The 20,958-nt window shown below is 49.1% G+C and overlaps 1 protein-coding gene across 10 annotated transcripts in view; it reads right to left on the reverse strand.

The window, feature by feature from the left end:
- The window catches only part of Grip163 (gamma-tubulin complex component 6), a 521,720-nt gene that overhangs the window by 224,275 nt on the left and 276,487 nt on the right, over positions 1 to 20,958 (reverse strand). For all 10 annotated transcript variants that reach the window (XR_011514995.1, XR_011514994.1, XM_070539799.1 and 7 more), the window contains one exon: positions 15,628 to 15,719. Coding sequence is in view for 8 of the 10 variants with exons in the window: in XM_070539799.1 (XP_070395900.1) it covers positions 15,628 to 15,719 (92 nt within the window). In the remaining 2 variants the exon portion in view is untranslated. The remainder of the gene's footprint in view (positions 1 to 15,627; positions 15,720 to 20,958) is intronic.

The raw sequence follows: 20,958 nt of genomic DNA on the forward strand, positions 1-20,958 counted from the left end.
CAATATATACTTTTGCAATCCCCTCTGTGCGCCTATTATGTTGCTCGTTGGTGAATGCCTTGGCTTTGTGGAACTCCTCCACTCTTCGTCTTTGGTTGACGTCCCCGGAGACTCTTTTGATGTCGACTCCGGCCAGTCATCTTCGATTTCCGCGCTTGAGGAGACGTCCAGGGATGCATTCTCGAGTGCCATCGCCGATACCCTCACACCTGCCGAACGCACCGACCTTCTTGATCTCCTGCACCACTTTAGAAGTTCATTCGACGTTTCACAACCTCATTTGGGCCACACGTCGGAAGTGCAGCACTACATTGACACCGGTTCACATCAGCCGTTACATCAACGACCGTACCGCGTCTCTGCCGAAGCGCGTCGTGTCATTACCACCCAAGTCGAAGATATGCTGCGCCGTGACGTTATTCAACCTTCGCACAGTCCCTGGACATCTCCTGTCGTTCTCGTTCGCAAGAAGGACGGGTCTATTCACTTTTGCGTCGACTGCCGTCGGCTAAATAAGGTCACGCGCAAAGACGTCTATCCTTTGCCGCGCATCGACGACGCCCTCGACAGTCTTCAGGGAGCAGAATTCTTCTTGTCCCTTGATTTGCGTTCAGGGTACTGGCAGGTACCAATGGCTGCAGCCGATCGCCAGAAAACCGCATTCATTACGCCTGACGGCTTATATGAATTTAACGTAATGCCATTCGGGCTTTGTAACGCCCCTGCCACCTTTGAACGACTCATGGACAAAACGCTGCGTGGCCTCAAGTGGTCCATATGTCTGTGTTACCTTGACGATGTCGTGGTTTTCTCGCCTGATTTTCTGACTCACCTGCTCCGCCTCAGACTTGTTTTGACCTGTCTAACGAATGCTGGCCTCCAACTCAACCTCAAGAAGTGCCGCTTCGCTGCACGAGAGCTCACCATTTTAGGCCATGTTGTGTCCAAGCACGGCATTCTACTCGATCCTGCAAAACTTCGAGCAGTCGCTGAGTTTCCGAAGCCTCAGACCATCAAAGAACTTCGAAGCTTTGTGGGCCTATGCTCGTATTTCCGGCGCTTTGTTCGGAATTTCGCATCGGTCATGGCGCCATTGACTCGGCTTCTGCGTGGGGACACCACCCTCTCCTCCTGGTCCCCTGCATGTGACTCCGCCTTTGCTACGCTGCGTCGTCTTCTCACCTCCCCACCTATTCTTCGCTATTTCGACCCGTCTGCTGCAACAGAGGTACACACAGATGCCAGCGGGGTCGGTCTCGGCGCCGTCCTCGCCCAACGAAAGCCCGGCTACCCCGAATACGTAGTCGCCTATGCGAGTCGTACGCTGACGAAGCCCGAGGCCAATTACAGCGTGACCAAAAAAGAGTGCTTGGCCTTAGTATGGGCACTTGGCAATTTCCGACCATACCTGTACGGGCGCCCATTCGACTTGGTCACAGACCACCACGTGCTTTGTTGGCTTGCCAACTTGAAAGATCCCACTGGCCGCCTAATCCGTTGGGCATTACGCATCCAGGAGTACGATATTCGTGTCGTATACCGCAGTGGGCGAACACACTCCGACGCAGACGCCCGGTCTCGTTCACCTTTACCTCCAGACTCGGCCTGCGGAACAACTTCCGCACACTCCATGTCATCTCTCGACATGGACTCCTTTGCCACCGCACAACGTCGTGACCCATGGATTGCTTCTCTTTTCGACTATCTATCTGGATCATCGACCATTTCTGTATCCCGAACCCTCCGACGCCAAGCAGTTCATTTTGCCATTCGTGACCAGCTGCTCCACCTACGCAATTACTCTCCTGAAGGCCGTCGGTGGCTTCTGGTGATTTCGTGCAGCTTAAGGTCACAAATATGTGCCGCTTTCCACAACGATCCACAGTGTGGCCCCGCCGGAGTCTTCAAGACGTACGAACGAATTCGCCACCGCTACTACTGGTGCGGCATGTACAATTTTGTAGAAAAGTTTCTTCAGTGCTGTCTTGACTGTCAACGCCGCAAATCGCCGCCTGTATGCCCGTCTGGTGCCTTGCAGCCGCTCCCATGCCCTGCCACACCCTTCAACGCGTCGGCATCAACCTATACGACCCGCTTCCTATGACGCCAGATGGCAATCGGTGGATCGTAGTTGCTGTTGACCATTTGACACGCTACGCTGAAACTGCTGCTTTACCAAGTGCTACAGCGCGGGATGTAGCCTTTTTCGTCCTACATCGCTTCGTGCTTTGACACGGCGTACCTCGAGAACTCCTCAGCGATCGAGGTCACGCCTTGCTCTCCAAAGTCGTCGAAAGTTTGCTCTCGGAATGCCGTATTATTAATCGGACAAGCACGGCATACCATCCCCAGACTAACGGGCTCACAGAGCGATTTAACCGTACTCTTGGTGACATGCTGTCGATGTACGTGGCGTCTGATCATGGTAACTGGGACCGCATCCTTCCATTCATCACGTTCGCGTACAACACCGCGATCCAGGCCACTACGGGATTTTCACCTTTCTTCCTCCTGTATGGCCGCGAGCCTACGCATACCATCGACACGCTCCTTCCATACCGTTCTGATGCCTCCGAGTGTCTACCTGTGTCCGACGTCGCCCGACGAGCCGAAGAATGCCGCCAGCTAGCGCGCTCCTTTATGGCAGAGCAACAGCAGCGCCAGAAAGAAAACCGCACCGACACGCTTCCAAACACCACCTACGCTCCAGGCGTTCTTGTGTAGTTGTCTGTTCATTTCGCGACTCTGGGGCTTTCCTCGAAGCTCGTCCCAAAATTCGAAGGGCCTTACCGAGTCTTGGAGCAAACATCTCTCGTGAATTTTCTAAGTGAGCCACTGTCACCACCTGAAGACTTGCACTGGCGTGGACGTGACATTGTCCACGTGTCGCGTCTCAAGCCCTATCACGACCCTCTGCCTACTGATTCTTAAGGCACCAGGTTGGCTCCTTTTGTCCGGGGGGGGAGATTGTGAAGAAGAAGACGGGCCTCGCGGCAGAGCCACATCGCCAACGCGCCGCTCAGCTTGGCTCGCGCTGTTGATTACTGTCGCCTTTTTGGACAGTGCTTCGGGCTGTCTCGCTGTTCCCGGTCGCTGCGCTTTTGCATTAGGAGCCGCCAATAAACCTCTTCTCAGCAGAATGTTTCAGATCCATCTTCTTTCATCCAGTGTCAGCGCATTTTCATGCATAACTTTCGTCCATCGCTAACATCTGCTCACATGAAGAAGCATGAAATTATTCTACCCTCAGACCTGCAAACATCCTCAAACGTTTTTGTTCCTGTTGACATGCCTCGTTGTTCTCTCCAGTCCCACTACGACGGTTCTTGCCCTGTCATCAAAGGCTCTGAATACCATTTCACAATCTTGCGCAATGGGCCTGAAGAGACAGTTGCTATCATAAGGATCAGACTGGCTCCCATTATCAACCCCTCCATCTGACCACCTCTTCAAGTGACCACGGCCACTTGTCTGCTGCAGGAGCCCATCTGTGGCGATATTTTTTCTCCTTCTGCTGCGTCTCCGGTTTTAGACATTAGCGAGTAGTGGGGTATTGCTTAAGAGATGAGGAAGAGTTAAAAAAACAATTACAGTAGTTCAAGTGAAGGGACGTACAAACAAAACCCCTGTGCTCTTAACTGTGCCTGGTGGCTACACGTATGTATGGATATATGTATATTCATATCTAACCCTTTTCCCGCATACCTTGGTCACTGGGTTGTCTGCGGTCAAATGGTTAGTGCATCGGGCTACTGTGCTAAGGTAACATTGGGTTCTAAACCAACCGTCAGATCAACTTGGGTCACTGAGTATATGGCAATGTGTAGATACGTGTGGGGGTCTTGTATCTCACAGAAGTACTGACTGGATTCGGCCTTAGCGAGCCACAGGGCCGTGTCAGCTGTCACCTCTCGTAGTCTAGCGCACCGCTGTATACCATCAAGCTGCAAAAGGAGGGGCAACGAGTGCTATGCACGAAAGAAAACACAGTACTTTCCTTTGTTAGCCGAAACCGTTCATTGTCTCCGGGGACACACAACACTGCACAAACGCCTGGACCTGGGCCGGCAAGAAAATCAAAGGGCTCCCGTGCCAAGGGTGAAAAATACAGAAAGGGCGCCGCTAGCATGTTGCTGTGAGAGGATAGCTCCCCATTATACGCCACCAGGAAAAGTTCCTGTGGCTATGCTGCTTGCTCTTGTGATAACCAATGGGCCCACTTGCGAGAGCTCGGGCAATCTCCATCGGCACTGACTGAGATTGGGCACTGACGCACGCACCGACAGGCACCAATGTGAGCTTGTCCGAACGTGATGCAAAAGCTTTCAGGTTGGCGATATGGGCACAGCTGAGTTCTCCTGAACGAGGATCCTTCAACAAGTACGCAAGTGGAGACCAAACTTTCTCTATTCGGTATGGACCTGTTGTAGCGGCGGGTGCCGGTCAAGTACACGAACTGCTAGCAACCAAACAAAATCACCCGTTTATTGCCACATACAGACATATATATACACATAGCGACACTGGTGCCTCTGGCGGCAGGTGATCCCCAAACCGGAACCGAAACTACATATACAACATATTCCCCTTTCTTATAAAAAAAAAGACAGCTACATGGGTTAGTGATTTAGTAGTGGTAGTACGTTAGTGCTCTTTTACAGAATTATATTTACAGTAACAACAATGTGCTTGTCTTATGCACTTAATACAAAAATATAAAACAAAAAGAGGAAAACAAGATACAACTCCATTTATGTCCATATTTCACAACGTCGGCAAACTCAACACTCGTGCAGATTGTGACAGGTTCATGTTCACTGCAAAACGTGTCTTTCTGTACTTAGTGTCCATAGCGGTCTGGAGGTCATCTATTCTTTGATGGCTGTACCCTACGCTGAGGTCCCGATGCTTCTGAGAAACCACTGGCGGCAGGCGAAGTCTCTTCCGGCTCACAGCCGGTCACTGGTGGCATAGGCAGCTGCTTCGCAGCAGCCACAGCTGAAGTTCCGGTTGGCGCTTCTGAAACGGGTCTCTCCAAGGTAGGCAGTGAGCTGCTTTCCCTAGCGGTGTCATTTGTGTCACTCCTTTCTCCCCACCCACAGATAGATGCAGAAACTCGTGGCATCCTTGACAACTTTGAAGCGTTCCACGTTTTTCCATCATCAAGTTGGAAAGACGATTGCCCCTGCTTTCTTATCACTTTTCTTGGGCGGCTAAAAGCCAGGTCACCTTTAAAAGCAGTTGTTTGTCTGCGTACTCGTACAAGGTCACCAATATTCACTTTGGTTTCCCTTGCGGCCCTGTGAGCATCTGTGTATAGTTTACTGCATTGCTGCTTTTGCTTCACCCGCTCGCGTAGGCGGTGGAGCTCTGAAGTAGGGTCGGTTGCAAATATTGCTGACGGATACCCAACGACATCGAGCCGAGTCCTTGGCAGACGTCCATGCAGGAGAAGTGCTGGAGCAACTGCAGTTGTGGCATGCGGCGTACAACAGTAAATGCCCAAGTATTCTGTTACCGTTTGGCGTAAGGGATGCTGCTCGAGTGTAGCCACTTGAACAAAGCTTTTAAAAACTCTGTTGAACTGTTCTACCTGTCCGTTTGCTTGCGGGTAGTATACGGACGAATGCCGCAAGCGGATGCCGCGATCCTGCAGAAAAGCTTGGAACTCTCGAGATGCAAACTGTGGCCCGTTATCGCAAACAATTTCCTCTGGGTAACCTTCACGTGCGAACACTGACACCAAGAAGCCTGTTACTGTGCGTGTTGTGGCTTGGTTGCAAAAGTATACTTCGGGCCACTTAGAAAAGTAGTCGACCAGCGTGATCGCATATCGACAATCGTGTGGTGCTCTCTCAAATGGGCCAACAATGTCCATGCCAAGCTTTAGCCACGGTTCCTTTGTTAAGGGGACCGGGTTCAATGGTGCAGCCATAACCTTCGTGCTCTTGTCCGCTGCCTGGCATATACTACATGTTTGAATAGCTAGCTCGACTTGCCTGTCAATGGCTGGCCACCAAAATTTTTCTCGCAGACGTGCTTTCGTTCGTACAATTCCAGGGTGAGCCTCATGAGCAGCAGTAATTATCCGCGCTGTAAGTGATGCGGGAACCACAAGGCGTTCGCCACGCAAAATCAAATTGTCCACCACTGACAGTTCATCGCGAAGTTTGAGGAAAGGTTGAAGCTCACCCAGCAGAGATTTTTGCGCAGGCCAGGACGATTCAATGTAGGCCTTGGTTTGTTGCAGTGTGCTGTCTTCCGACTGGGCCTGTTCAAACTCTTCCCTGGTAATGCAAGAAGATATAAGGGCAACTGATACAGTTTCATCTGGTAAAGTTTCTTCTTCCTGAGGAGGTGACGCAGGGAGACGAGAGAGCGCATCTGCTACTCGATTTTGCAAACCCTTCCGGTACTTTACTGTATAGTTGTACTGCAGTAGGCGCTCCGCCCACCGTGCTATCCGCAAAGGACGCCTTCCTGACCCTTGAGTAGATAGCAATGTGACTAAGGCTTGATGGTCAGTAAGCAACGTGAAATGGCGTCCCCACAAGTAAACATGCCACTTCTCGCACGCCCAAACACACGTAAGCGCTTCGCGTTCTCCTACTGAATATCTCCTCTCTGCAGATGAAAGTGCTCGAGAAGCAAAGGCGACAATGTGTAGTTTCTCTCCCTCCACCTGTTGGAGAACCGCTCCAAGCCCACAGTCTGAAGCGTCAGTGGAAACAACAACTGGAAGAGATGCATTGAACATCCGCAGGACTATGTTGGACGCAAGTGCCTCTTTGATCTTTCGTAAACTGGGGTCTATCTCGCCAGGCCAAACATATGGTTGCCCCTTTCGAAGCAGAATGCGCATCGGTTCAACCATATCGGCAAAGTTGGGAACGAACCTAGAGTAGTATTTGACCAGTCCCAGGAACGATCGAAGGCTGGCTGTATTGGTGGGTGCCGGTGTATCCTTGATGGAAGCAACCTTTTCCTCCAGCGGAACAATACCACTTGCTGTGATACTGTGACCCAAAAATGAAAGTTCCTGCGTATCGAAGATACATGTGCTGTTCAGTTTGAGTACTGCCTCTTTAATGCGTTGAAGTACTGCTGCAAGGTTATCTATGTGCTCCTGCCGGCCCCGCCCGAAGGCTATAATGTCATCTATATAGAAGAGCACGCCCTTACATCCTTGCAGGACTTTGGACATCATACTCTGAAATGCAGAAGGCGCGGAAGCCAGTCCGAAACACACTCGTTTAAAACGAAAGAGGCCTTCGTGAGTTATAAATGCGGTCAAATCGCGACTCGCAGGGTGAAGCATGACCTGGTGGTAAGCTGATGCGAGGTCTAGCTTAGAAAAATTTGTAGCCCCCACTAAACTATGCAATAGCTCTTCTGTATGAGGAAGGGGAAAGCTGTCTATTATGACAGCTTTGTTTGCTTGTCGAAGGTCTACACAGAGGCGAATACCTCCCTCTTTCTTCTTAATGACCACAATGGGTGACACCCATTCAGATGCCTCCACCCTCTCTATCACGTCCAGATTTTCCAACCGATGGAGCTCTTCCGAGACCAATGGTCGTAGCGAGAGCGGAAGGCGCCGAAGTTTGGATTGCACTGGCTGCACCGTGGATCGCGTTTTGACGTGATACACAAAACCTTTCGCGAGGCCATGGCCTGGATCGAAAAGAGATCCAAACTCGCCAACTAATTCCTTTGGGAGGTTAATATCCTGCACGGCTTTCGTCGGGTCAGGGCGCTGTTCCCTTTGAGAATTAGAAGTTAGCGTCGTTTCAAGGCATTGCAGAGATGACCCATCAATCTGTAGACCGAGGGCCTTGATGGCATCGATACCCAAGAGTGAGGTGCCTTGTTCTACGACGTAGAAAAGAAGGCTTGTTGTGCTAGCTTTGTACGTAACGTCAGCGAAGAAACATCCACGAACCGGAATTGGCTGTTTTGAATAGTCCAGTAACCGAACAGTCGGGGCCAAAAGTACTTGGCCTTCCAAATACTGCTTAAAAAGATCATGTGCAACAATGGAAACTGACGACCCAGAATCTACAAGGAAAGATATGTCCGCACGGCCAATCGAAACTGTGACGTGAACAGCGGAGCGAGCGGCCGTCGTCACAGCCAGAATGCTCAAAACTTCCTCGCTCGGAGAGTCTTGGCTGTGTCAAGAATGGCGAGCCGCTAAGCAAGATTGCCACCTTGCCACCCGATTACGACAAGGGGTGCAAGACGCGCACCTCTCCCTCTCCGTCGCTGCAGCTGGGAGGCGTTCAAAGAAGCGGCGTTTGTGCTGAAAACCTGCTTCCTTCCTCCAGCCCCTTCGACATTGTGACGGGACGAGTTCGGTGTGTGGACAATGATTCCAGAGTTCCCCAACGCGGAGCTGATTTGACACGCCTGGAGAAGCTGCCGCGGGAACGACGTATTTTTGCGCTTCTCACGTTTCGGCAGACGCAAAACAACGAGCGACCCTCGATCGGCGTCGATACTTTCCGGAACGGCACCCCCTTCAACGCCGTCGCTTGGGCTTCGGAATGTGTGTGCCTTTGTGTCTGTAAACTGATCAGCAGAGCAGCGGCGAGGTGGTGATGAGTAAACGAACAGTCGCCGCGTCGTAGGACCGGCGGATCGAGTGTATAAAAACTGTGGTTGTGCGAATGCTGAGGACACTCTTCTTGAGCAGTCATGTTAGACTGAGTCACTTCTCTCATGCAGTCATGTTGGACTGTTACTCTTTTTCTCAAGCAGTCATGTTAGACTGATTTAATTTCTGTAAATAAACCCTTTTCCTCGTTCTCGTTGAGAAATAGTTCTTCACTTCTTCAACGATCTCAGCGTAAATAAGTTGGACGACGGCATGGGCCAGCTACCTTCGAATTCATGCCGTACTCCAATCTTGGCAAAGGACCACGGACGATGGGATTGAGCCCCCAATCCTGACAGCTGTCTACCTCACGCACCGGAGCGGAGCCTCGTTTCTGGCAAACAGAGCGGAAGTGACCCATGACACCGCAATGGTGACAACGCTTGCTTTTGGCTGGACAGCGAACTGATGTTGCATTGTGCTGGGATGAACCGCAGTGGTAACAATGAGACTGGCGGTTGTGCAACCGCTTCGAGCTCTCGTCGGATTCTGGTGTACGTGTAGGCGCATTTCCACGAGTATTTATGCGTCCAACATCTACAGAAGGAAATTCTTGCAGATCATTATACGCCTGCTCAAACTGCCTTGCCAGTAGTACTGCTCTAGCGAACGAGAGAGACAATCCTTCAAGCAGAAGACGCTCGCGCAAGCTCCGAAACGAAATACCAGCAACGAACTGGTCACGCAGCGAATCTTCTTCGACAGGAAAAGAGCATGTAGCAGAAAGCTCCCGCAATGCAGTGATGTACTCATTCACTGATTCACCAGCTTGCTGAACTCGCCTACTGAAACGATGCCGTTCGGCAACAACATTGCTTGTTGCCGAAAAATGAGGGTGCAGAGCGGCGACTGCGATATCGTACGACGATACTTCAGGCCTTGTGTCGCCTGTGCCCTTGCTATCTTCCGACGTTTTCTCAGTAGCAGTTTGCTCACCGAGCTTGATGTTGTCCAACGATGGAAGTGGTAATGTATAAAATATGCGCTGACCTTCTACGCCGAGGCTGTGAAGAAGTAGTGCTTTGCGACGATCCGGCGTGCAGTCAGAGACCCCCGAAGCAAGCAGGTAGTTCTCGAAGATGCGGAACCATTGCGGCCACGCAACAGCAGGTCGACCAGGCACAGGCAGGAAAGGGGGCGGCGGCGCGAGTCCAGAAATGCTCATGGCGCCGGAAAGCAAGCGGCGAAAGTCACGCCCCCCGAAATGATCCCATCCTCATCGCCAATGTTGCAGCGGCGGGTGCCGGTCAAGTACACGAACTGCTAGCAACCAAACAAAATCACCCATTTATTGCCACATACAGTCATACATATACACATAGCGACACTGGTGCCTCTGGCGGCAGGTGATCCCCAAACCGGAACCGAAACCACATATACAACAGGACCAAGCCACTTAAAAGCAAGCGAGGCTGAGAACCCCCTCATCACATTGCTAAGAGCGTGGTTGTGCTTTAGAACGAGACTGCCGGCACTGAATGAAAGTTGGCGATGTTTCTGGCCATACTGAGCCTTCTGCTAGGCCCTGGCCAACCCCAAACTCTGCCTTTTCCTACTGAGAGCCGAACAAAGCTTGTCTCAAAGTGCTGAAGCATAAGCAGAACAGACTGCCTATGTCTAATTGCCAGTCTGATTTGCCAACTTCATTCCAAAACTGAAGAAGGCAGAAGAGAAAAATTGTCGGCAGCTCGGATTGTGAATGTCCACTCAAGCGGACTGCCCCATCCTTCTGACTTCCTACCAAGACTGCCAACATTGGTTTGAGTGCTATGGATTCGCTTTATCAAATTGTACACTGGATGGCAGGGTAAAGTAGTGCAGTTATTAATTCCTAAAGAACGGCACGTAGCACCAAACAGATGAGTGGTGAAATATGACACATCCGTAATCAGTTTTTTCAGAAAGCCAAACTGACCAAACACTTCTTGCAGCCTTTCCAGTCCCGCTCGTGCTGTCACTTTCAGGAGAGGAAACAACTCCAACACTTTCGAAAAATAATCGACTACCTTCAGGTTGTTGAACCACTGCTTACTTCTGGGGAAAGGCCCCATTAGATTGCAGTTGGCCACTTGTCATGGACGCCCACTGTGAACTGGTTTCATCAGCCAGGGTGGCTTGCCACCCCTTGATTTTACCGTTTGACATTGCGGGGATGCGCGACTCTCGCGCGTCCCCTGATGTTTTTCCCGCATAGCACGTCTCCTGTAGTGCGGCTTTGCCGCGTGGCCTGCGTGATGCCCGCGGCCGTCGATGTGGTTGGTGCGCAGTGCGAGAGATGGCGCGAGTGCTGCGCTGCTAACGCCGCCTCACGGCAGGGTTACTTGGGGGCGCAGGAGAGAACAGGCTGCCTCTTGGGATCGGGACAGCAAGCAGCACGGACGTGCCGTGCCGTGCGTGCGCCGATCCATGCTTCTGCAAGACCGTCTCGCGTGACCGTATGCGTGAATGACCAGGCGATGGGATCCAGCATGGGGCAAACATATTCGCTCGCTATCCGGTCGCGGTGAGTCGGACTTCTAGATTTATCGTTGTGCCCATCGGCATGTTTTGTGGATAGCAACTTGGCTAGCAGGCATCGATCTATGAAAGGTGCAATAAATACCCTTGTGATTGTTTGCACTACTGTGTTGTCCCAAGAGCATGGAGGAGAACCCTACAACATGCATGGTAGGAACGGCAATAACGATAAATGTCATGCTTTATGCCGGGCCACGTCACAGTATGGCTCAGCTTTGCAAAAACTTTCGAGCCACTCAAATGACTGGCCAAGGGTTCAACATGAGAGAATTGCAACAGTGCACTTTTCAGACTTTTGGAGATAACCACATTAAACGGGCCCACTGACCCTTATCGATGATTAAGCAACACATGCTGGTTTTGTTCCCCTGTGCCTGCCGGACTTCCAGCAGTGTCTTGGCGCTCCGTCTCACGCAATACTGCACAAATGCCTGGTCCTAGGCCAGCACGGGAATCAAAGGGTTCCCGCGCCACAGGCGAAAAATACAGGAAGGGTGCCGCTAGCATGTCGCTGTGAGAGGATGGCTCCCCAATACACACCGCTAGGAATAGTCCCTGTGGCTATGCTACTTGCTCTAGCGATAACCAAAGGGTTCTCTCGCGAGAGCTCGGGCAATTTCCATTGGCTTGGACCTGCGATAAGTTCAATGCGGTGTAGTATGATCACACATGAGCACTAGGTATCACATTTCAGCTTAATGTCCGAAAAAGAATAAACACATGGCATGTGCTCGCTGCATGGTCAAAGGCCCAAAGAACCTAAAGTCCAAGACCCAAACAAACGGGACCAGCAGACGAGAGAAAAACGTGTGCGTACCCATTGCTGTCCCAAAGAGACCTCCCTCATGCTCGCTCTGTTGACCTCTGGCAGCGGCGGCCGGCCACACGAGTGCCACTGCAGTAAATCTTCACAAGTGGAGCACCACCGTTGCAAACCACCACGAGTGGAGCACCACTGCCAACAGTCAATATGAGTGAAAAGGTAGAGGCATAGGAACGACAAAACAGGCGAATGCCTGCACAAAGGTGCTGGTGAGCACCGTAATTCCCACAATGTGCCGCCCTTCAACTAACCTTTTTCACGCTGATGTGGGTCCCCGTAGACTAGGGACTGTTTTAGGTAGTGCTGTTTGAGGAAACTCTTTGATGCTGATTTGGAGTAAGGGTATTGTTAGGTTTGGGAGTTGTGGTCTTGGAGTCTTGCATAACACTGAGGGTCACTCTCTAGCCTACACCACCGATGCGTCTTAAAACGGGTAGCTGGCCTACACTACCGAGGCGTCACACAGAGGCTAGGCATTAGCGCAAGCTCTTGGGCCAGTTGGTGCATGATGAACTTGAAGAAAGGGGGTACCAGCAAAACACAAATGACGCGCACATGAGGAAAAGGCGTTAGACACAGACCAACCCTGGACTTCACGAGCTATCTACCATCTTGTCAGGTGCTACAGTTATTGTAAATATCCTGTAAATACATTCCGTACATCTCTTTTACCAATAACATTTTGGTGGTGGTTGCGGGCTCAAGAGCAAGACGGATTTATGCAGCGAGCACCCCTTGGCTGCATCTCCAATGCCTGCTCAAGGCAAGGATGCTTCTGGCACGTCGGCACTTACTCCCACCGTCATTCTGGCACCGACGACACTGATCTTTAAGACTGGCTTCAACTGTATGAGTGAGTGAGCGCAAGCAACCATGGGGACCATACCATCATGCTAGCTAATTTGATATTTTACCACACGGGAACAGCAAACGTCTGGTTTGAGACCCACGAGGAGGAACTTACCAGTGGGGACATTTGCAAACAGAATCTCAAGGATTTGTTTGAAAAGCCCATGGATGCCAGTGAGAAGCCCAAAAAGACCTCGCTTCGTGTGTTCACACTTGCACTGAGTCCTACCTCCCGTACATCCAGGAGGTGCTCACTCTGTGCAGCAAAGTGGATCCTCCGATGACAGAAGCTGATAAGGACAACCATGTCTTTAAGGGCATAACAGATGATGCTTTTCACCTCCTTGTTTTTAAGAATTCTTCCACTGTGCAAGCCATAATTATCATATGCTGATGGTTTAAGAAGCCAAGAGCTGGAGCTGCCGCACTGCTCACCTATTTCTCCACCTTCACAACATAGATGCTACATCCACCTGAGAAGACCTCCGCAGTCTGCCCACACCCAATTGCTCTGATGACACTGCACACATAATCTGGCATGAAATAGAAGCCGCATCTCCTATCACAACCCCAACCCTTGGCCCCGACAATTGCCAGGTGACTGCCTCACTGATCCCGATCGGCATGTGCCAGGAATTGGCCAATGTTGGCTTGACCAACAGACATCTGCTCAATATATCTTTTGCATTGCACTGTAGTGCCACCTTGGAGGGCTCCGTACCTTGACGGACAACTAGGCCGGCAACGACTCTGGCGCGAATTACAACCACAAGTCGTCGAAATATGATGATGGGATTTTGTGCAGTTACGACAAAACCCGCCAGCGTGCAATGTGCCTCTGAATGAACATAATGCCCGTGACACGACTGCCACAGCATCTGCACATGTGTTCCTATTTAGTCGTGCTCAACATGAATCCAAAACGCTTCGGAAGTTGAAATGCACGAACATGAGCACTCGCCAGCCGCCCACATCAAGTTCGAGCTGGAGTCAACTCCACTCAATGGAGGTTAGCCATATTGTAGCAGTCGGGTCCATGCATTTGCCACTGTTAGACCTGCACTGCACTGCCAACAGGCTGATAAAAATTGACTTTATAGCTCAGTTTTGACCATAGTGGCCATACTTCTTTAAAGGGGTGATACTGTGTGCAGAGTATTTATGCAACACAAAAAAAGAATTTTTTTTTTATATCGGCACGTATATGGACACTGCTCGCAGTTCACTTCAAGTACAGTAAAAGATGTGCACCGCTGACATGAAATAATTGCGAAATGCGCAAACCATATATCAACACTTCCGATGCTCATATCAGAAGCGTTGTATGACACCGAGACAGGAAGGCACGAGTGTCCTGGGCATTTCGAAAATGGCGAGAATCTGATACGACACAGTAGTCGCCGTCTTTTGGGAAGGCGCTTACTGCCAATTTTGACAGGTGTCTTCACTTTTTGTGTTCATCAGCCTATAGTTTGTGTGTTCGATAGCGCATTGCTAGAGTAGACGCTGTGCACATATGTGCTCATTTATATAGCTACTAACTGAAAATGCTAATGCCTGCTGTACTCGCATTGCATTGAGTGATGTTGTTTATGCTGAAGTATCGAAAGGACCATCACTTATTGGCTGTTTGGCATAAGAGGCAAACTGTGTTTCTTGGTAACTAACAAATTTGTCAGCATAACAATACACACAGATCTACCACTCCACGTACTTGCACTTCGTTTATGGAAGCGCCGGTGAGCATGGAGACAGCCCTGAATCAAGAACGGTGGTCCACCGTGGTGTTGGTACTGCACTATGTCGCCGCTTCCCATTTTTTGTATGCATATTGTACTATGCTAAGAGTGGTCTACTTCAACTCGGTAAGGCGAGGACAGACCTATAAAAGTAGTTTCCTTTGTTATACTTGCTTATCCTGTGTTTCAGGTCCGCCAGTAGTGCACAAATTTGTAGGTTGCGCTAGGCCTAATAAAGCTGCGCTGCACGAGATTGACACTAGTACCTTAAGCTCAATGTAGATGGCTGGCAAGGGCTTGAAATTGTGCATTTCAATTTAGGAAGGATGTTTCGACTCAATTTGAGCATGAATAAATACATACACAGGTGCAGCTGCATGCGACATTTGCATTGCCAGTGCAATGTTCTCATTTGGCAGCCATTCACACGGCAATCGGCACGTTGGTTTTGTCGACGTCATAGGCACGAAAGCCTGTCACACTATCACGACTCACTGCCATTGGTCATGTTTTTGGTTGTGTCTTCGTGATACTAGTGTGACAATATAGGTCTCCCACTGACACAGCCTGTCAACTAGTTGGCCGAATGTTGGCTTTGGCGTCAGGTGGACTTATTGTAGACGGTGTTGTGTCGGCCTATGTTGTGACGTACCATACATTAACCAAATCTCGTTGTGAACAGCTGAAGTTTCCACTGAAACACAGTGCAAATACCGCATCATCAGCACTGCACCGATGATATATGAGATTGCGTCCTCGTTGACTATACTGCAGGCTGCAAGCGCTATTGCATATCTGCGCAATGTCTACTGTATGAACCATCGATGCCAACAAAACGTTTCTGGCACTTGCGTGCAAAATTGTGCAAAAGGGGGATTAATCGGCTTGACTACACTCTGTCCTGACTTTTGAACAAGTGCAGTTTCAATAAGAGAGAAAGTCAAGAATAATGCCAACTGCTGCTGCAGAATACTGATCAATCAGAAGAGGAAAAAGTTTGCTCTGAGAACGGGCTATTTGAAGAAAGCAGGAAAAGGCCCTACCTCGCATCTCCACCTCCTGCTTGTGTATCAGAATGGGGAATTCTCCATATGGGTCGTTGCAACGTCCATCATAGAGCCACTCCTCCAAAAACCTACAAGTCAAGACTACAGATGAGGCAACAAAGCCAATGCACATTAAACAAGGAACAGCACTAGTACCACATCTGTTTGCCCATAGAAGGAGCGCAAGTGTTTCGGTCAAAAAATATGCTTTTAAATTATTGTGATTTTGGGGTTCTTGACTCTTTGAGAACCTGCCAGAAAAATTATGTTAACAACATCCATGCTGTAGAAAAAGCTTAAACTCACATTTATTCGCGTGTTGGAAACGCCTCACGAATGAGATGGCTGCCCATAACTGCCATTTCCAGAGCGCATTGACAAAGTGAGCACATGTAGGTATTACTCTTGAATCCTGCTCTTTGCCCATGAATGAATGTAACTAAAGAAATTGTAGCTATGACTGATGCAGCCACCGTTTCACAGCGCATGTGCATTTTCACACATTCGATAACTGTGCTTTGAGTTTCCATTGACTTCTTAGGAACAGTCCCTGAATTCAGCAAGTACAGCAAGCCCGGAAGCCCTCAGATTTCACATATTCAAGTCCACCGCTAGCAAATCAACGCAATTCCATCAGATGGTGTTATCACCCTGCAGGCTAAACTTATCAAACACTGATCAAGATGACAAACCAAAAATGACAGTAAGTCATTCAGCATACTCATGTGAAAACTCGAGATGGACTTTGCATCCTTGAAGACAGTTCAGAAAGCCCTGGCCCTAAAAGAAGCCAGAGTTTGGTGGAGAAACCTGAACATGTCACCAACTCAACAAGCCACCTGCTTTAAAAAAAAGCCTTCGCTTGTGACGGGAGGGCCAGTGCACTCAAGATACTGTAGGATGGCAAGAAAATAGTGCAGAAGCTAGAAACTGCTGACTGCAGCTGAACAATGCAGAATGAAAGAAATCTCCATGTATGCTTCAGTGGGACAAACCTGCTTCATTATTTATTCATTTAGTTATTTAGAAACCCTTTACAGGCCCTCCATCAGGCATTAGGTAAGGGGGCATCACAACAATAAGCTGTAAATGAACAATTGGAGCTAAAGTAAAAAAATAGATACCTCAGCAACACACATAAAAATCACATGCCTGCATGACGTATGCAGTCACAGCATAAGCTGGAGGAGCAGCTCCATAGGAGCTCTATTTTTGGCACAATGCACTACGAGATCTTCATGGCAAAGTCTCTCCACAATGTTTTCACGAGAACAATCTGTCCGCGTATCGACGGCGAGCTGTGGCTTGTGCTCTGCACAGTGGTCTGCTGAGCCCGACGTTGCCTGGTTGCAGTGACGCGCATAGCTCTATGATTCGCTTCTTCAGCAGCGGTTCATACCTTACGAGGAGGTGCCATAATGTGTACCGAAGTGTAAATACAGGCATCCAGACAACGTGGCACATATGTCAAATCCATTGACCCGTGGCACGGTACGCTGCAGTTGATGATGATCATTTATTGGCTTCCCTTTTGAAATGGGGTGGTGACGAACAGTTACCTAGCCTGCTTGAGTTAACCAAGTCCAGCTACACGCATCAAGCAGCTGCTATATGCAAATGCTAGATGTCGGGACACCTGGTGGAATATAACATAACTTCAATGCAAAATTTGTACGTATTAAGAATACACGGTCCACATGTCACATTGCATGTCTCCTCGTGCGCTAGGCTGCATTTATAGGGCATTTTTTCACAGCATGCTAGTGAGCACTGGTGTGGCTCAGTGGTAGAGTGGCCGACTCCCACACAGTGGCCCCAGGTTCAATCTCGGTGGTAACTGCTACAGACACTGGAAACTGGCGGCAGCAGTGGCGGAGGCCAGTGTCTAGGACACAGAAGCATAACTGGGGCACAATCGGAGATCTCTGTTCAGAACAGAACGTGTTCAGTCACTGCAACATGACAAAGTGGGCAATCTACAAAATTTGTGAGAATGGGAGGGAGAGAGTAGCCAATTGGCAAGCGCTGAACTCCACGAAAGCTAACATGCTTCGTTTGTCGTCTGCTTGGGTATAACATACTACAAAGCCAAACGTTTCTCACCTTCTAATGAACAAAACTTTTATATGAAAAAAAAAAAGATTATTCTCAAGCTTAAACATGTTCTCAAAAAGTAATACACATGACTATTACAATTTATTACTTTTGTTTCTCTGCATGGTCATTAGATGGTGTAATGCACAGCGAAAAATAAAACAATGGGAACAGTGGCACCCTTTTCAAGAGGCAATACAAACAGCTTGTAGCAGCACAATGTGTGATTAGGCCTCCGAAAGGTTAGCGCTCTGCTTCTTCCTCAAACGCCAGCGCGACAATGGAAGATGTCATTGGAAGCACCATTTTCTCAAATTAGACTATGCATTGGATTCAATTCAATCCACCAGACGTGCCATGCGAAGCCGATCTCATAGCAAGCACGTGATTGCTCGAACAGAAAACCTCTCGTCGTGTTCTGCTCCTGGTAGATGATGTGCTTGGTTTGAAAATGATCGACAGGAGCATGTCATCATTTTGACATCACCACAAACATGGCCGCACTTCGCGGCGGACAGCATAGGCACAGCTTAGGCCAATCTTATGAGGCGAATCTGAAAACGAATTCCAAAGAACGATCTCCGATTGAGCCTCTGCTTAGTATAAACACACAAGGTGCATCAGGCGAAAAGCATGCGCAGGTAATTGCAGAACCTTTCACGATCTGTTGCGAAAACAATTTCATTGGGAAGACTATTCTAGTGAGCTATGGCATGAGGCAGGGCAGATAAATTGAAGGCGTGTGTTTTACCTAAAATGTGCTTGAATATGGTTAATTAATTTTGACGTGATGCGTGCAGGTGTTTCAAGGGGCATTGGGCATGCCCTATCAGTACAAACGTACTTGTAAAGTAGATGCAGCAGAGCGATTGTGCAATGAGTTTTCAGAGGCTGCAAAGAGACAGGAAACTTAATGTGTGTTATACTAAAGTTACGATCCTCGTTTCTAGAAATGTGCCAGGCAGCGCTATTCTGTACGCATACGCTATTCTGTACGCATTGCAGTTAAGTGATCTAGATATGGCAACCATACAGACAATGCAAATTCAAACTGCAAGAACACAAACGTAAGGTATGCTATCTACGCACGCTAGCAGTTGAAGTTCACAGATTGCACCCCAGAAGGAAGGAAGGAAGGAAGGAAAAAAACTTTATTTAAGGCCAACACTAAGGCCCAGTAAAGTAGAGCGCCTGCCCCGCCAAGGCTCGTTGTTCATCCTCCGAGTCCGAGTGAAGCCGAGCACTCCAGGAAGGAGGGGAAGGGTAAGGAAAATGAGGAGAGGTAATGGCAGTGTTACATGAGTACAGAATGTGTTCTGCACCTGCCCTTATCTCCGGACAGTTGGGGCAGTGAGCTGTGCTACGCCAACCGAAGTTGTAGAGCATTAGTGGCGTGAGAAGAGTGTTCGTTTGAACTTTACGAAGGACATGTGCTTGTTCCGTGTTGAGTGAGGAGTGAGGTTGGGGCAAAATAGTGCGGTTTTCCTTGATGTTCTTATAGTGTTCAGTTATTTGCGCTTTGTACGTGGCAGCGTCTTCCACTGTCGTTGGATTTGGCCAGGGAATCGAGGGCGCCCGGAGGTTAATTTCGCGGGCACGTTGATGAACCAACTCATTTCCCTCGATCCCAGCATGACCAGGCACCCAACGCAGGGTGATTGTAATGTTCGGTTTGCGGTTACAGGATTCTGTTAAGATGTCATGTAGGTGTGTTTCCAACAGTCGGTGTTGTATGTTGCGAATGGCTTTGCTGGAGTCGGTATAAAGGTTGATGTTACTGGAGTGGTGCTTAGTGAGTAGAAAGGCTTCTTGTATGGCATGAGTCTCCAGAGTGGCTATGTTGGGAGGGTTGGAAAATGGCCCAGCTGTTTGGATGATCGGTGCTGTCTGTCCAGGTGTATATATTGCATACGCGTATGACCCCATGTCAGAGCATGCGGCGTCCGTGTATATCGTGATGCATTTCCTGTCTATATGGTGATGTTTTGCTTGCGCTTGACGTCGACCGTCATGTAGATGGGGCGTCATATTTTTTGGTATGTTTGTAAATGCAATGTTGCGTGGTAGCGGAGGGCTTTGGTTAACTGGTGTTAACTGGATAGGGGCGATCCCTGCTCGTTTCAAGATTTCGCATCCTTGCTCCGTACAAGACAATCGCGCTACTTGTCTGTCTCGGTGTTGTTGTGTTAGTTCTGCGAAAGTGTGAAAGAGGCCCATTTGTTGAAGGCGATCATTTGAGGTGTATATCGGTAGGCCCAGGGCGGCCTTGTGAAGGGTGTTGAGTGAAGATTCGAGTTTTCGAGTTTGTGTTTGTGTCAGTGTTAGGAATGGGGCGGTGTACAGAAGCCTACTATACACGAGCGCAGTCACGAGCTGTGTTGCTTGTCCTTCTCTCAGTCCGTGTTTTTTGCTAATGATCCTTCGCATTAGGTGCGTGAGATTTCGGCAGTCTTTTTGATATTGTATAACGTTAGAATTAGCATTGTTGTTGTGATTTATGATAAATCCGAGTATTCGGCACGATGTAACCTTTGGTATCTGCTTGCCTAATAAGGTGAGTTGTATCAGGGCGTTTGTTTTCTTTTGGTAATGTGTTCGATTCATGAGGAGAAGTTCCGACTTTTCTGCTGAAGGTTCGAGTCCGGCTTTATGTAAGTGGTTAACTATGGTCTTGACGCCTTTTTGGAGGGTCGTTTCGACGTTCCCTGGAGATCCGGTTTCGCACCATAGGGTAATATCGTCGGCGTAGAAAGTGTGGTGAAGATTAGGGATTGTAGATAGCTCCCTTGATAGCGCTGTCATGCAAAGATTAAAGAGGGTGGGAGATATAATCGATCCTTGAGGTGTTCCACGGGAAATATTGATCGGGGAGGAAAGAGACTGCGCTGCCTTGAAGCGTGCTGTCCTGCCATTGAGGAAACTGCGTATGTAATTGTACATGTTGGCGCCGCATCCACTGTCGTGAACAGATTTGAGTACATGATCATGTGTGACATTATCGAATGCCTTTTTTATATCTATTGCCAGAAGGGCTTGGGTCTGTGCGGTCTTTGGCTGCAGAAGCGTGTTCTGTAGTATGAGAAATAAGTCCTGTGTAGAAATGTTCTTGCGATAGCCTATGAGCTGGTGCGGAAAATGTTTCGTGTTATCCAAATGTTCTTCTAGTCTGTTTAGTGCAAGCCGTTCCATTGTTTTGCCCATACATGATGTTAAGGATATGGTTCTGAGGTTGCA

This window comes from Dermacentor albipictus, chromosome 6 (genome assembly GCF_038994185.2).
Source record: "Dermacentor albipictus isolate Rhodes 1998 colony chromosome 6, USDA_Dalb.pri_finalv2, whole genome shotgun sequence".
NCBI lineage: Eukaryota > Metazoa > Arthropoda > Arachnida > Ixodida > Ixodidae > Dermacentor > Dermacentor albipictus.